Raw genomic sequence first — 15,098 nt, forward strand, 5'->3', positions numbered from 1 at the left:
AACCAGTGTTTTTGGTGGCCTAAAAAATTGTGGAGTTTTAAAAAATATAGATTGCTAACTGTTTTGTTATTCCGTAGTATATAGATACGCACACTGTGGAGTAGGTGCAGCCAAAGGCTGATTCTTAAACATACTGTGGTCTACACATGTGTGTCAGGCACGTTCCCAGTGTAAATAAATTAATTGTAGAATTTAGAACAAAATAGCTCCCTTCCTGATCCTTGAGGAAACATCACAAGACTCCCAGTGGATGCCTGAACCTTTGGATAATAATGAAACCTATAATTTAGTGCCATTTCTATCTTAACTAAGCTCTCAACACACATTGTGGTTGTAATTTTGCAGTTTGTGGTGCAATAGCAAAATTAGTATGAATTTCTTTTTTCTTCTCAATTTCATAGATAGCAGATTTACTCTTACTGTTGATCTTAGCAACCACATCATGCAATTTTATTTTTAAGAGAAGCATTTTGTGGCTTAACCAAATTTGCACCATCACTGTCTAAAACTTTGGAGCCATTAAGTAAAATAAGTGTCCTTTGAACATAAGCACCGCAATACCACAGTCCATCTGGGATAATAAAGATGGCTGCTAAGTGACTAAGGAGTAGGTTGCATATACAGTATGAATACACTTGGCAAAGTAATGGTTCATGTCCCAAGCAGGTCAGAGCAGGACAGTGCAAGATTTCATCATGTCACTCAATATGACACAGTTTAAAACTTACGGATTTTTTTTTCTGAAATTTTCTTTAATATTTTGGGACACAGGTAATGGAAACTGGAACATAAAATCATCAGTAAGGAGGTACTGCTGTAATTAGAGCCCTTAAACAAATAAAATAAGATTCAGTATAGAAATTTGTTCATCAGTTCTTTTCATTCAAAACATTTTGTCATCTACACAGTATATGTAAAACATCATTGCCTTCTGCTATAATTGACAGGACAGATCCCCAATTAAGTATAAGTTCTTATGTGTGGTAAGTATATGAGATGTGGTCAGTTTGCTTAAATGGATTAAGACAGAGTTTGTCCTGTGGAATATATTTGTTCTGGGATTCAAAGTGGAAGCTGGGACTTTTCAACCCCAGTGATAGGAGAATATTGTAGCAAAACCATTGTATATAAAGACACTTAAGGAAGATATCCAGTGGACTTGTAGATAACAGAATTCCACACTTGGAGAACTAGAAAAAAAACCTTGAGAAAATTCTTGGTTCAGCCCCCTTAGCCATTGTGTGTGTGCTTTATTATCACAAAAGATACATTCTCTTATAGAACTCAGAAATTCTCCTGGTAATAAGGTCAGTCTAGTTTTTGGCTAATCCTTTGGCAAGGCAGTTCATGGTGGTTAGTTACATTTGTAATTAGTGAATGTCTATGGCCAGTTAGACAGAGTGTCATCTGCCTGTCCATTATGAAATATTCTACACTCTTGCTCTGAAGCATTTTCATTCCACTTCTGGTTCATTTGTTTTCCTGATTGATGTGTTCATACTTGTTAACCACTTACAAGTTCAGGAATATAACTCATGTGTTACATTTATTGTAGAGAATACACCAATTGTAACTGCATACTTTAATTTACAGACAGGTACAAATATGTGAACATTTGAGCCCAACCAGGAACAGCAGTTTTACCTCAGCCATAGGCATTCAAATCCTAAACTCTGCCTTCAAAGTCAAGTCCTAATCACTTTGTAACTCCAACATACTATCTTCTCTTGCCCCTAAAAATTAAGATTTAGTAACTTTTTTGTGAAGACTCAAAATGCTTATTCTTTGAAATGGCATTCATCTGAGAAACAAGTAGGTGTTTTTAAAACTCTAAAACTGGTTTGAATGCCAGGCACAGTGGCACATAACCTGTGGTCCTAGCAGCTTGGGAGGTGAGGCAGGAGAATCAAAAGTTCAAGGCCAGTCTCAACACCTTAGCAAGGCCCTAAGCAATTTAGTGAGACTCTCTCAATATAACAACAAAAAGGGCTAGAGATGTTGTAAAATGCTCCTGGGTTTAATCCCTGGTTCAAAAAAAAAAAAAAACTTGCTTTGAGGTCTCAGTGACTGTGTGTGTAACTTAGAACTTTGCTGGATTATTTTGAGCACTGTGTTCATTTTACTAGATCGTAGGGAGCATGCAAGTGGTTAATAAGTAGAAATCTAAGGGGCTGGAGTTGTGGCTCAGTGGTAGGGCGCTCGCCTAATGCAAATGAGGCACTGGGTTTGATCCTCAGAACACATAAAAATAAATAGAGGTATTGTGTTAATCTACAACTAAAGTATTATTTTAAAAAAGAAAAACCAATTAAGTATAAGTCTGGTCCTGAGAGAACATAATCAGGTAAAAGTGGGCACTTCTACCACTTAAGGATTGCCCAAAATAGTTGTATTCTTTTAGCTTAGATCTATGTTCATCCTTTAATCTGCTTTTACTCGAGTTCTGACATATTTCTTCTGGATTCTGCTCTCATAGGGAATAATCCTGTTGTTATAAGTTTCTGGGAAATGTTGGCCCTTACAAGTTTGGTACACTCCAGGAATTATTGTTCATTGTTTGCAGACTTTTTTCAGACAGATGTTTAATCCAACAAATATTCTTTGCCTTACTCTTGTGTGTTCTTTCTTCACACTCGTGTGACTTTGTGGGGTGTTGTTCTGTTTCAGAGCAGCCAGACTCAGTCTCCAACACCACCAAAGCCTCCATCACCAAGCTTTGAACTGGGACTGTCCAACTTTCCTCCATTACCTGGAGCAGCTGGCAATTTGAAGACAGAGGACTTGTTTGAAAACAGGCTATCTAGCTTGATCATAGGACCATCAAAAGAAAGAGTAAGACGTTACAAGTCAAACAGTTACTGACATACACTGAGCACTGATTGTGCCTGGAACTTTGCCAAGCTCTTTACACTATTATTTCTAATTTATTTATTTATTTTTAAATCCTCGTGTGAGGTTTGGAGAGGTTGAGTGATTTGCAAAGTACACACAGTGTTGTCAGTGTTGTACCCAGGGCCAGGGTATGTGTGACTCTGCCATCTGCTGATGTCAGAGGTAGAACCTGTGCATGGTGTGCTATGCAGACTGTCACTGGAAACCTAGGTTGCATTTTCCTTATTGTCATTTTGATCCCCTTTATTTCACAGGACAACAGGATGAAATAGAAAAATCTGAATTTATTAGAAGTAACAGTTTCTAATAATCTCCATGGGACAAGTAGCAAGAAGCTTGGAGTAACTTTGCTATAATGTAGTAGATTTGGGTGACACTGTAGGCCACCATACAAGGTGCCAGGAATTAGCACCCCAAGGATCAGCCTCAGCTACCTAGGTCAAAAGAGCTTCCCTCCTGGCGCTCCTGCTACATTCTAATGTAGGGATTTGTCCTACTGCAGAATCAGTGTTTGTGAAAGTTGCAAAGAAACCGCTTTCTCCCCATCTGTTAATTGTGTGTGTGCCCCACAAGGAGTGGCCACAGTTCTCACCAAATCAGAATCGCCCGTATATCTTTGTCCAGTGTAATCCACTACCTCCACCTTTTCTGCTGTCACCTGACAGCAGAATTTCCATGGCCTCTGGATTTGGGGGCAGGAACCATTCCACATCCCACATTAAGAACCACTGTAGTGGACATGAATGTTCCTCATTTACTAGAGCAGAGTATAAACTGGATTTTGCTGCAGTATCTTGAGACTAAGATCAGGTGAAATTGCTTAGTCCTTTGCATATTGGTAAGTGATAATTTCTCCTGTTTTTAACCCTGGAGGTTGTGTGTATTACAGAGTTCTAGATTTTATAGTAAACAATGGTGTTAGAGAATTGGTGCAATTTAATAGCCCTAACCACTGGTTTTCAAACGTGGCCTGCTCCCCCAGAGGATGGGTAAGAGAGAACAGGCAGGCTCCACCCTGGCTTCAGAAACAGTAGCTACTGCTTTGTGAGTTTTGAGTTTCTCTGTAACATTTCTCTTGAGGAAAAAAAAATCACTACCTGACGAAAATAGGAGCCTGATTGCATGGCCAGGGGATATGGTCTGTATTATTCCTGCTTAGGGGTACATCTCTAACAGCTTCTTGCATTTACTTGGATACTCAAATTTTAGAGCTGCAGAGAAGGACTTCAGAGGTTAGACAGTTCAACCCCTCCTTTATTGATGTGGGGCTTGTGAGCGTCACTCTGGCTCTTTCCAAGCTCAGTAGTATATCTTTGTTGAGTGACATCAAGGCTGGACATATCTTGAATTTAAGTATCCTTTACAAAAAGGAAGCCTTAGCTTTCCTCAGTTCTGCCAATTGTTTATTTGTCCTGTTGCCTTTCTTAAATTACCTAACAAGTATGTCATTATGTACAACATGAATAAGATTGAATTTGTATGAAATAGTTGCTGCACAGGAGTTGCTAACTGGAGTAAGAAGATCTGGATTCATTTAGTTCTTTACTTTGTGGCCTTAGACAAATTAATTTGAATGTTCTAGGCCTCAGTTTCCTCACCTGTTAAACTGGGAACATTAACACATCTGCTTCCCCAGGTTGTTTGTGAACTCAAGTGAGGACTTCTGTGAGTACCTACCACTTACCACAAAGTACTCAAATGCATTTTCATAAGTTACAAGAATGAGTCATATTTATCTGTGTTAGGAGCTCTACACTTAGCAGACTTTGAGAGCTTGTTAGATGCCAGGCTGAGGTGAGTCCTCAAGTGTCAAATGAGTAAGAGGTGTTTAATAGCTATTCAGTCGAGAAAATAAGCTTGCAGATAATTATCATGGGAATGTAGAAGAGAGCCCAGGAAACTAGCAGTTTCTGCATTTGCTGAGAAGAGGGATGAGTGCTCTATAGGCAGAGGAAAAACTTGGAACCTTTTTTGACAGTTTTGCTGGAGAGAACCATCTGCTCTGTCCTTACGCTGTGATTTGACTGTGTTTCAGCCCCGGAGGATGGGGGGGATCGTTATTCTCATTCTGTTCCTGAGATAGGATGAACACACAACTGTATTCGGCATTCAGCTCTGCTTGTATCTCTGACAGGAAAACAGGAACCAGGCTCTGCAGGCGCATTTGGGCTTTCTGTGCTTGAATTAATTAATAGATCCTTACCTCCTTTTACCAAAGATCTGATGATTGCTGCTTTAGCCTGTCTTAAACTGTTATTCTGGTGATTTTCAGAGCCTCAATGCAGATGCAAGTACGAACACTATTCCTGTAGTGGTCCCTAGAGAGCCCTCAGTGCCAGCTTCCTGTGCTGTATCAGCAACATATGAACGAACCCCTTCCCCAGCCCATTTACCCGAGTGAGTATTAATGTTCTACTGACAGTGTGCGGTTTACTAATTTGAGTGACCTGTAATGTCACATCAAATTCACATACTGGCTGACATTTTTTACAGGGATCCCAAGGTGGTAGAAAAGCAGAGGGAAACCCACAGCGTGGACAGACTCCCTTCTTCCCTTACTGCAACTGCATGTAAATCAGTGCAAGTGAACGGAGCTGCCACTGTAAGTATTTGCTCTTGTCTTTTTCCCCCAACAGTCACAGAGACTATAGTGTGACAAAAAGTCACAGCACTGCCCTCCTGCTCAATTTTTGTTGTTGTTGTTTGTTTTTTTAATTTAAATTTTCCTTTGTAATATAGGCACATTTTTTTTTTTTAATTTATAGTTGTAGATGGACAGCCTGCCTTTATTTCATTTCTTTATTTTTCTATGTGGTGCTAAGGAATGAACCCAGTGCTAGGAAAGTGCTCTGCCACTGAGCCACAGCCATCAGCTCACTTTAATCCAATCTAATGTGATGGGTTTTTTATGTGTATCTGTGTGTATTGTTTTCTGTACAAAATACAGTGTGGATTGATAGAGGTTTCTTGAGTAGTAACAATACTCCCTAACTCCTGTTCTTCTATAGAAATTTTGATCAGTTTAGCATTTACTCTGTGATAAAAAACTGAGAAGAATATTCCAAGTTTAGCTGCACACACCTGTAATTCAATTCCAGCTACTTGTGTACCTGAAGCAGAAGAATTGCAAGTTCAAGGCCAAGCCAAGCAACTTGGTGCCTTAAAAATTAAAAGGACTGTGGATGTAGCTCAGTGGTAAAGCTCTCCTGCGTTCTAGTACCAAAAAAGAGGGGTGGCAGAGTAACTAGAAAGAAAAAAATGGATGAGCTCTTACCCTATGGGTCTAGCAGATCTTCATTCTGGATTCCAGTTGCTCTTCCTTTCTGTCTGGTAGATTTATTTTTGGTGAGAATAGCCTTTCTTACTCTGACTTTAGTCATTCTCAGTTTGGGCTTGGGTGAGCTGTTTAGATTTGGAAGTTAAAGTTTTCGCTTTTATCTTCCTTGTTCTTAAGCTTATATTTCCTGCCCTCTAATTTGAAATGTGTTTAAAAAAAAAAGTTGCGAGGGCTGCTGTATGACAGCTGGGCTCCCCCTTGTGAGCACCTTGGAAAGTTCTGCCTCTGTGTGCTGAAGGAAGTAGTGTTGGTGTCTTTTTCTTGAAACATCATTTTTTCCCCCTTAGGCCTCTTCTTAGGCTTCCACATTGCCCAGGAACACTTAAAGGCTGCACAGTGGACAGACTTTGGGCACATTTGGTTCACATTTCATTGCTATACCTTTTCTAATTTTACCCATTTTATAAAAGTAAAAGCACTTGTAAAGATGAAAATTTACTTATAATTGAAACTTTCTTTTTACTTTAACTTGATTTCCCATGTCATCCTTAGAGATGCCATTTTGTACTTGTAATTTCACACTTGTCTGTTTCCAGGAATTTCGAAAACCCAGTTATGCAGAGATTTGTCAGAGAACGAGTAAAGAGCCTCCTTCCTCCCCGTTGCAACCCCCAAAAGAACAAAAGCCAAACACTGTTGGTTGTGGGAAGGAGGAAAAGAAGCTCGCTGAGCCCATGGAGAGATACAGGGAGCCTTCTGCCCCCAAGTCCACTCCTGGAGCCCCCAAAGACCAGAGGAGACAGCCGGGGCGCCGACCCTCACCCCCAGCTGTCGGGAAGCGTCTCAACAGAGAACAGAACACTCCCCCAAAGTCTCCTCAGTGAAAACTGTATGCCTGGGAGGGGTCACAAAGAGCTGTATTAACCACAAACAAAACTCTTCCCACTCAGTACAAGAATGAGTCGCTGGTTAGGAGCTTGCAGTGTCTGTGAGGCCCATGGGATGCCTGCAAGTTATTTTTCTTCTGTGAGTCGGATTCTCCCACTCTTGAAAAAAATCTATTTTTCAGGATTTAATTAATATAAACCTTATTTTAGGTTGGTGCTTAACTGGAGGTGATGCATAAGTCTGATTTTTTTCAGGGTAGAAAAATGCATTTATCCTAACAAATTGATATTTTTTATTAAGCCTCCACGTGGCTCTGAATGCAAGCTATATATAGTAAGTTTTTCTAAATTAAGGGAACTATGCTACTTTTTTTTTTTTTTAATAACTGGTCTGCAAGTGCATATCTTTAGGTGTCCCAGCAGATGGATGAGGGCTGATGGCGCTGACAGAGGCAGACCCAGCCTCACAGAGGAAGGGGCTAGCAGTGTCAGGGCGCCAACACACTGGCATGGAGCTGTGTTTTCATCTAGACCATTAACAGGTGATTCTAGATTTTTGGTTTTAAAAAAAAAAAGTCCTTTTTTTGACCTAGTGGGCAGAATGAACCTGCAGAGAGCACCCTAGAAAGATTTAACACCCTAGAATTTTGAAGTACTGCAAGCAAGTAACCAGCTTCTCACTCCAGTTTCAAGTGGCTATTATGTAAAATAAATTCAAAGCACATTGTGAATAGAACCTAAATGAAAATATAAACTTTGTTGCCCACTGACACATTACCACAAGTTGTACCATGATGTTGTTTTGATCCCTGTGAGCTGGCTGCCTGGCTCCTGGCCTTGTGCCTGCTCTGTGCACATTTCTGTCCATGTCCCCCTAAGCACTCTCATTGAAGAGTCCACATCTTTAGTCAGCTCCATGTGGATGTCTTCCTGTACCTCTGCATCGGCACATGGATTTAAAAGTATGTAACCGTGAAAGAATGGTGTTTGTGGTTTTTCCCCCTCTTTGGCTGGTGGAGGACAGAAATTCCTGCTCTTTTTACCTCCAAGATGAGGGTTTCATTGATTCACTTCTAGAAGTGTTGCACTTCTGATGAACAAGGATGCACTAAAGTTAGCAAGTTTATAATAAAGTTAAATATAAATTATTTTGTTTTAAAATGCCTAAAATTTTTCTTTAAGTATTCTAAGCAGCAGACATTAAAATATTTCCTGCTAAATGTAACCATACAGTTTATTCCACAAAATGTTATTTAACAAGACTGAGGGTTTTTTTAAAAAAAAAAAAATTATTTCCATCCAATATTTAAAGACTTGAATTTTATTTAAACTTGAAAATGACTTTGCCTTAACTTTTGTATAAGACAGCTTAGAGCTCATGGAGACCGGCCCCTGGGTTGGCAGGAGTGGATCAGAGTTACTCAGTTACCGGTGTGGATCTCTTGTTGTTAGCTTTGCTGAGTAAGCATACTGTAGTACAAGAACTAGCGGTAGTTTTTGTAATATACCTTAAAGATCTTCAACAGTTGATCTTTTTTCAGATTGTTGAAAAATCCTGTAAATGCAAATAGTCGATACTGTATTAAATATGTGCACTTGGGAGTGTGCTTTGCTTGTACAGTTGTAAATAATCAGAACATATTAAAAAGGTACCCTACAGAGAAAAATCTGATAAAAATTATTGATATATTATAAATGTTGCTGTTGAGCTGGATGTAGATAAACTAAATGTTGTGGTTTGAACATTATTTTAATTTGTTGAGGTTCCCCCCCCCCCCCTTATTGGTATGTTGAACTGATTCTGCCTCTTTGCTGCAAAAGGGAAGTGGAAAGTCTTTTAAAAGCCTTCAGATGTTTTCATATTCTTAAAAAGTATATAAGTACATGCTAATCATATCTAATGTGAAAGGGTTTTGAAGTATAGAAAGCAGAAACTAGCAGGATATGCAAGTGAAAGTTAAAAAAAATCTAATTAAAAAGTACACTGCTAAGTGTGGTTTATCCTGCCAGGGGAAAAAAAAAAAAAACATGCTTGATGTATTTGACCATTTCTTTCAGAGCAGTTGTCATTATTCAAATATATAGAAATAAACACAATGCTGATAGGCTTCAAATGCCCATTAAAGGAACATGGGAATTAATTTCTTTATAGTTGTCAGATCACTGACCAAGAAGGAAAAAAGTCAGAAATGATTGATTTCTTAAACCCAAGCTAACAGATACTGTAAAAGCTGGAAAGGCAAGCTCTGAGACCTAGGGTCCTTCATGTCACATATTTGCTGGAAGAGGTGCCAGGGAATTGATAGCCACCTCATCCCCAAGGCGCAAGCATTGCAGCGCCGTGTGTGTAGGTAGCCAGCTATATAGTTTCTAAGTTTGTTTATGAGCTGAAAGTATAAAGGTCAGCAGCTGCACACAGGACAGAGAGCAGGTGGGCATGTGTTGGCGTAGGTAGTCATGACAGTGAGGGTGCTGTTCTGGTAGGTTCTGCTGCCATTTAGAGGAGGTCAGTGCACTGTTGATTTCTGCTTAGCCAGGGACCGTCTGGCATCAAGAGCTAAAACTATGCTCAGATGTCATTTTTATTAGCACTCTGTTTAATTAAGCAAAGGTGATATGCCAAATAGCTACATGTCAAAACAAACAAGACAAAAAACAAAACAACCTTTCTGATAGTACCTTAAGATTTTCCATTCAGCTAGAAAATGGGAGTTATCACTATAGGAAGCTGTGAGGGCGCATGCAGACTGTTGCTATGTCACATACAGCAAATGATATGTGGTTTTCATACTTTTTATTTACTCCTTCATTTTTCAGCAGTATCTTGAGTTATAGAATCAAATACTGCAGTCACAAATGACATTTTAACTTGTAAAATTGTGTGATACTAATCATTTGGAAATATAGGAGTAAGAATCTGGCCCGTGTCACCAGACATGAATTTTGAGTGGTCGCTCTCTAAGAATTGGTGTCATGATGTCTCTGATCAGTCCCTCATGTCATTGCATCACTGGTTGCCACTAGTGGGTGGCAAAAAATGTCTTATGTTGTTGTATTGGTCAGGATTTTTGCAGTTTACATTTAAAAACTGGTTTGATGTATTACAACAGGTGACTGATGGTGCATACCTGTCTTTGTGTCCCCTTCAGTGAGCTATAGTCGTGGGTTTTGTGTGCTTTGTAGCCTGTTAACACGGAAAGCAGCAGACAATCGAAGATTCAAGGAGTACTAACAGCTGCCAAGTCACAGAAGTGTAATGTGGAAGCTTTCTTGAGGGTTTTCTTTTTGTTCTACTTCTTTTCATTAAGACTGGAATCAAGCTTACATGTAAACTATTGGTAATTTAAGTTTCCTTTTGTGTCATCCAGTGTAAAACTGTCTAATTTGGAAAAAAAAAATGTAGGTTATGAAAAATAAAGATTTAGGCACTGTTCAGTTTTTCTTTTGATTTTTTTAATTAAAACTTTCTTCAAGAATGCATCTTTTTTAAAAATGATTTTTTTGTTTTGTTTTTGGGTTTTTTTTTTTTTTTTTTTTTTTTTTTTGGTCTGTTCCCATCAGTGTGCATGAGAAATACACAGGTGCCCAAACTTAGTTGGAGTTGTAAAGTGTAAGTTGATCCACAGCGCACAGGTATCCCTCTTATGTATTAAAAGTGTACAGAGTGCACATTAAAATCAAGTATTCATGAAGAGGCCATCATTAAGCCCAAGGTTTAACACAAAAAGTGAATATCCCTGGGTAAGGATCTCCTATTTCTTTTGTTAAAATGGTGACACCTCTCCTAACAAGTCCCCAGAGTTATTTGGAATTGCTTTTGAGTTGGTGTGGTCTCCAGATCACAAGTGAGTGGTCTCAGAAAACAAAGTTATGGACTCCTGCCATAAATACTGGTGGTGCCAACATGCATCTGAGACTAAGGTAGGTGAAACAAACCTACTAGACCTTGGTCTGTTTAATTGTTAACTGACTGGTTTTCCTTTGCTGCAAGTTGCCTTTTCATATCTTTTCCCCATTTTTCTACCAGGTTATCTTTTCTTATTGAAATAATGATTATCTGTTTTGGCTCTGAATCCATTGTTTTACATGTACATATATATAAAAAATATTTTGTCAGTGTACCAGTTGTCTTAACTTTATTTAGAGTAGTTTTTTTTATAGTTTTTCATTATTATGTAGTAAAATTTATCAATCTCCTTTGTGGTTTGAGAGTCTTGGTCTCGTTTAAGAAGTCACAAAAGTAATATTTTCCATACTTTTGTCTTTAATCCAGCTGGAATTTTGATTTTCTGAGTGTCTATGTAGTCTGAGGTAGGAATCCAGTTTTAGTTTTTGCTAAATGGAAAGTTTTTTTCCAGTATCATTAATTAGTTCATTATTTCTCCACAGGTTTGTAATGCCACTTTTGTTACTTCAGAGAAACCACCCACGTATGGCTGGATCTTTATCTGGTCTTTCTGTTTTTTTCTCTCTCTTTGGACTGACACCATAGTGTTTAATTCACCCATCATTCTGTATTACTAAGATTTTTTTTTTTAACAGAATTCATCAGAGTTGAAATAAAATGTGCTCCGTGAAGACAAGAATTGTTTCCATCTGAATCACCATCACATCTCCTGTTTTTAGTGCAGTCTATAGCACAGTATATGCTCAATAACAATGTTAACTGCAGTGTTTATTAATTATATGTTCTTGGTGCACAGCGCTGGCCTTGGAATTTTAGGAACAAATAGGCTGAGGTTGTGATTTGCTATTGCCATGTAACAAACTACCCCAAAACTCAGTGGCTTAAAATGATAATTGTACCTCTGTAGGTTGACTACTACGTTTGGTCTGGTCAAACAGCAGAACTTAAGACATGTTCTTTTCATGGTTGTGGAAGTTGTGCAAGAACTAAACCTTAAATGTTAGCATCCTTTTTTCCTCAAAAAAAGAACTGTGAACTTGAATGCAGCCATTCCTTGATATATCCTCATTTTAATGTTGAAATTCTATATTTCTCTAAATTGTTGGATAAAACTGATAATTGAAGGAGTACCACTAGCACATTGCCATGTGTTTCCTGATTGGGTACAAGCCATTTCTGATCCAAGTAAACTGTTGTCTGCTTAGAGTAAAATGTATGTGTGTGTTTTCCTGAATGCACTGTATTCCGGGTTTACCTTAGAGCCATGGGCAAGAGGGAAGGGCACAGCAGGAGTGTCCAGATGATGTAACAGAGATTTCATTCACTTCCCAGTGGTTAAAGAACTTGTGCTCTCAGGAGCTGGTGGGAGGCACACTAGAGCCCATGAGGACGTTGGTCAGGTTCAGATCACTTGAGTAGTCTGCTGTTTGAGTAAAGGAATGATGAATGAGTCACAGGAGAGTATGTTCTGCTTGACCCTAAAGAGGACAAGTTTTTTGTTGTTGTTTTTGTGGTTTTTTTTTTTTTTAACAGAGTATATTGAATTAAGTGAGAAAAGGCTATCAGCAGTAGAAAAAGAATGACCACAGGGTCCAGAACTGAACAGGGAGCCTCCTGCAGACAGATGCAGCCCAAGGAACTAGTTCCCCCTTTGCATGGGCATGGGCCCCGAGATACTCAGTTTAGTTGAATACCAGGGTTTCCTTGCATAGGTAAAAAAAAAAAAAACTTAGTTCATTGAACATGTGTACTGAATTAACATATAAGTGTTTAGGTCCAATGCAGGAGAGTTTCTTTTTAACAAAACGTGGGATATTTACAAACAAAATTAGTCAACTCAGAATGGATTGACCTTGGGCCACAGTGGTACTTCCTAACTACCCCAATCCTAAGAGAGCTTTGCCCTTATGCATGGCCCAGAATGCTTATTTTAAAAAATAAAAATAAATTTTAAAAAATCTGGCTCTCTCCCTGGCCTGCTGAACTAAGATTTCAGGCCTAGAAATTTCTTTAAGGCTCCCAGATGATTTCTATGATTGGACATGTTTTGAGAGTCTGAGGAATGAAGAACTAGCTAGATCTGCCTGGGGCCTCCATGGTCACAGCCACCAACAAAGTGTCTTCACACAGACTTGGTACTGACCTGTACCAATGAGTTACCTAATTCATAATTTCTCTGTGACCTACCATGTGTCCTGGCAGAGAAGGATTGGGTTTACCATGTCTTAGTCTAGGAAATTGCATTGTGAACCATGGAGAGAAGCCGGTAACCAGCAGAGGGAATATGGCAGAGATATCAAGGGGGCCTTAAGCACACATCCTTAAATTCCTTCCTCTTCCTTCTCTACCCATTCTCTTTGCCGCACCCTCTTTGCCTCCTGTCTGCTGCCCTTTTCTCTTCCTCTTCTCCCTCCTCCAAGTAGGAATATGAGCTGTTTAAATTTAGCTGTTGAGTCCTACACACTGGCAATCCTTACTTCCAAGACTGTTGAGAGGAGAGCCTACAGTTAGGCTACTGGCTGACTATCCTCAAACCTACTCCACATGTGTACCCCAAGTGTAGGAACAGTACTTTGGGACAAAGAAAATGACTACAGTATAATGCATTGGAAGGCAGTTTCTTATCAGTAACAGAAAAGTTCAGAGCCTGATGACTGGCCTAGCAGCAGGTGATGTGGGTCGCCAGAGCACCCTCCTGCTCTGTGACCAATTTTTCCCAATAGCACAGGAAATCACACCATGAGTTCTGAATTCATCATGATCCTAACATTAGTGAAGCTAATTTACATCTTTTTCCTGACTCACTTCTTCACAAATAGGAGACTTAGGATGCTGCTGAATACCTGAGCCTTGTTAGGGTCATCATTCAGCACAGTAGCATCTGTTGAGAATTAGTGGCCAAGAAGCGGAGCATGAGGGGGCCTTGGCTCTTGAGCAGTGGAGTCATTGGAAGAAAAAACAGTCTCCACCAAAACCCCAGGCCTGACACCCAAGTTGGATCAGTACCACTGGAAGCTGCTAATCGCTTTTCCTCCTTTGTTCTGCTGCTTTGGGTTTATTTTGCTTTTCCTTTCCTAGTTTCTTGAAAAAAAAAACTTAGATTATTGGTTCAAGACCTTATTTTCTAAGCATTTTAGTATCTAAATTTCCCTCCCAAGTTTCCTTTGAATTATTAAGAAGTGTGTTGTTTAACTTCCAAGTATTGGGAGATTTTCTGTTTCATTTCTGTTACTGATTTCTTATGTATGGCCAGAGAAAACAATGCTTTTAGTTATCCTTAATGTTTCCAGGTTTATGACTCTGGATCTGGTTATCTTGGTGAATGTTCCATGTCACTTGCACCCTTGTGGTTTATCGTATTATTCAGTTATGTATGTCTCCTCACTGGCTTTATATCTAGTCATTCTGTTCATTCCTGAAAGTGGGAGTGTTGTTGAATTCCCAACTAAAATAATAGATATAACATTTCTGTGTTTTGCTATTTCTTTTTTTAACTCAATGAATTTTGCTTCATATATTTTGAAGCTCTGTTGTTTGGTGAAGCAAGTGTAAGGGTCACAGTGTCGTCTTGTTGGAACAACCCTCTAATCATTAACCTCACTCCTAGACTCAAGAAATTGTGTTTGCTCTGAAGTTTTATTGTTTTAAATTAATACACCCTTTTCTGTTTTTTGTTCTTCATTAATGTTTGCATGATATACTGTTTCCTATCCTTTTCCCATCAATCTACCTACATCATACTTTTGAGGGTTTTTTTCCCCATGTTTTTATTGGTACATTATAATTGTACACAATGGTGAGATTTATTGGTACATATTTGTACTTACACACAATATAACAGTGTGGCCAGTATCATTCCCCTGTATTTCCCCTTTTCCTCCTTTCTCCTTCTGTTCTACTGAAATGCTTTTAATTTCTAAGAGATCCATCTTGCCTACCATTTCCTTTTTCCTCTCTACCATCCACATATGAGAGAAAAAAATCCGAGTTTAGCTTAGTTTGCTTAACATAATGTTCTCAAGTTTCATCTGTTCCTACAAATGGCATAATTCCATTTTTCTTCCATTTTGTATATATACCATATTTTCTTTAATCCATTCATCCGTTGATGGACGTGTAGACTGGTACCATAATG

The 15,098-nt window shown here is 38.9% G+C and overlaps 1 protein-coding gene across 3 annotated transcripts in view; it reads left to right on the top strand.

Moving 5' to 3' along the window:
* LARP4B (La ribonucleoprotein 4B) overlaps positions 1-9,246 on the top strand; it is a 90,977-nt gene extending 81,731 nt beyond the window's left edge. For all 3 annotated transcript variants that reach the window (XM_081297551.1, XM_081297552.1, XM_081297550.1), the window contains 4 exons: positions 2,668-2,832; positions 5,165-5,289; positions 5,386-5,494; positions 6,766-9,246. In XM_081297551.1, coding sequence (XP_081153677.1) covers positions 2,668-2,832; positions 5,165-5,289; positions 5,386-5,494; positions 6,766-7,053 — 687 coding nt within the window. In that variant the 3' untranslated portion in view covers positions 7,054-9,246. The remainder of the gene's footprint in view (positions 1-2,667; positions 2,833-5,164; positions 5,290-5,385; positions 5,495-6,765) is intronic.
* The last annotated feature ends 5,852 nt before the right edge of the window (positions 9,247-15,098 follow it).

Source organism: Spermophilus citellus (genome assembly GCF_964194105.1).
Source record: "Spermophilus citellus genome assembly, chromosome: 6".
Lineage (NCBI taxonomy): Eukaryota > Metazoa > Chordata > Mammalia > Rodentia > Sciuridae > Spermophilus > Spermophilus citellus.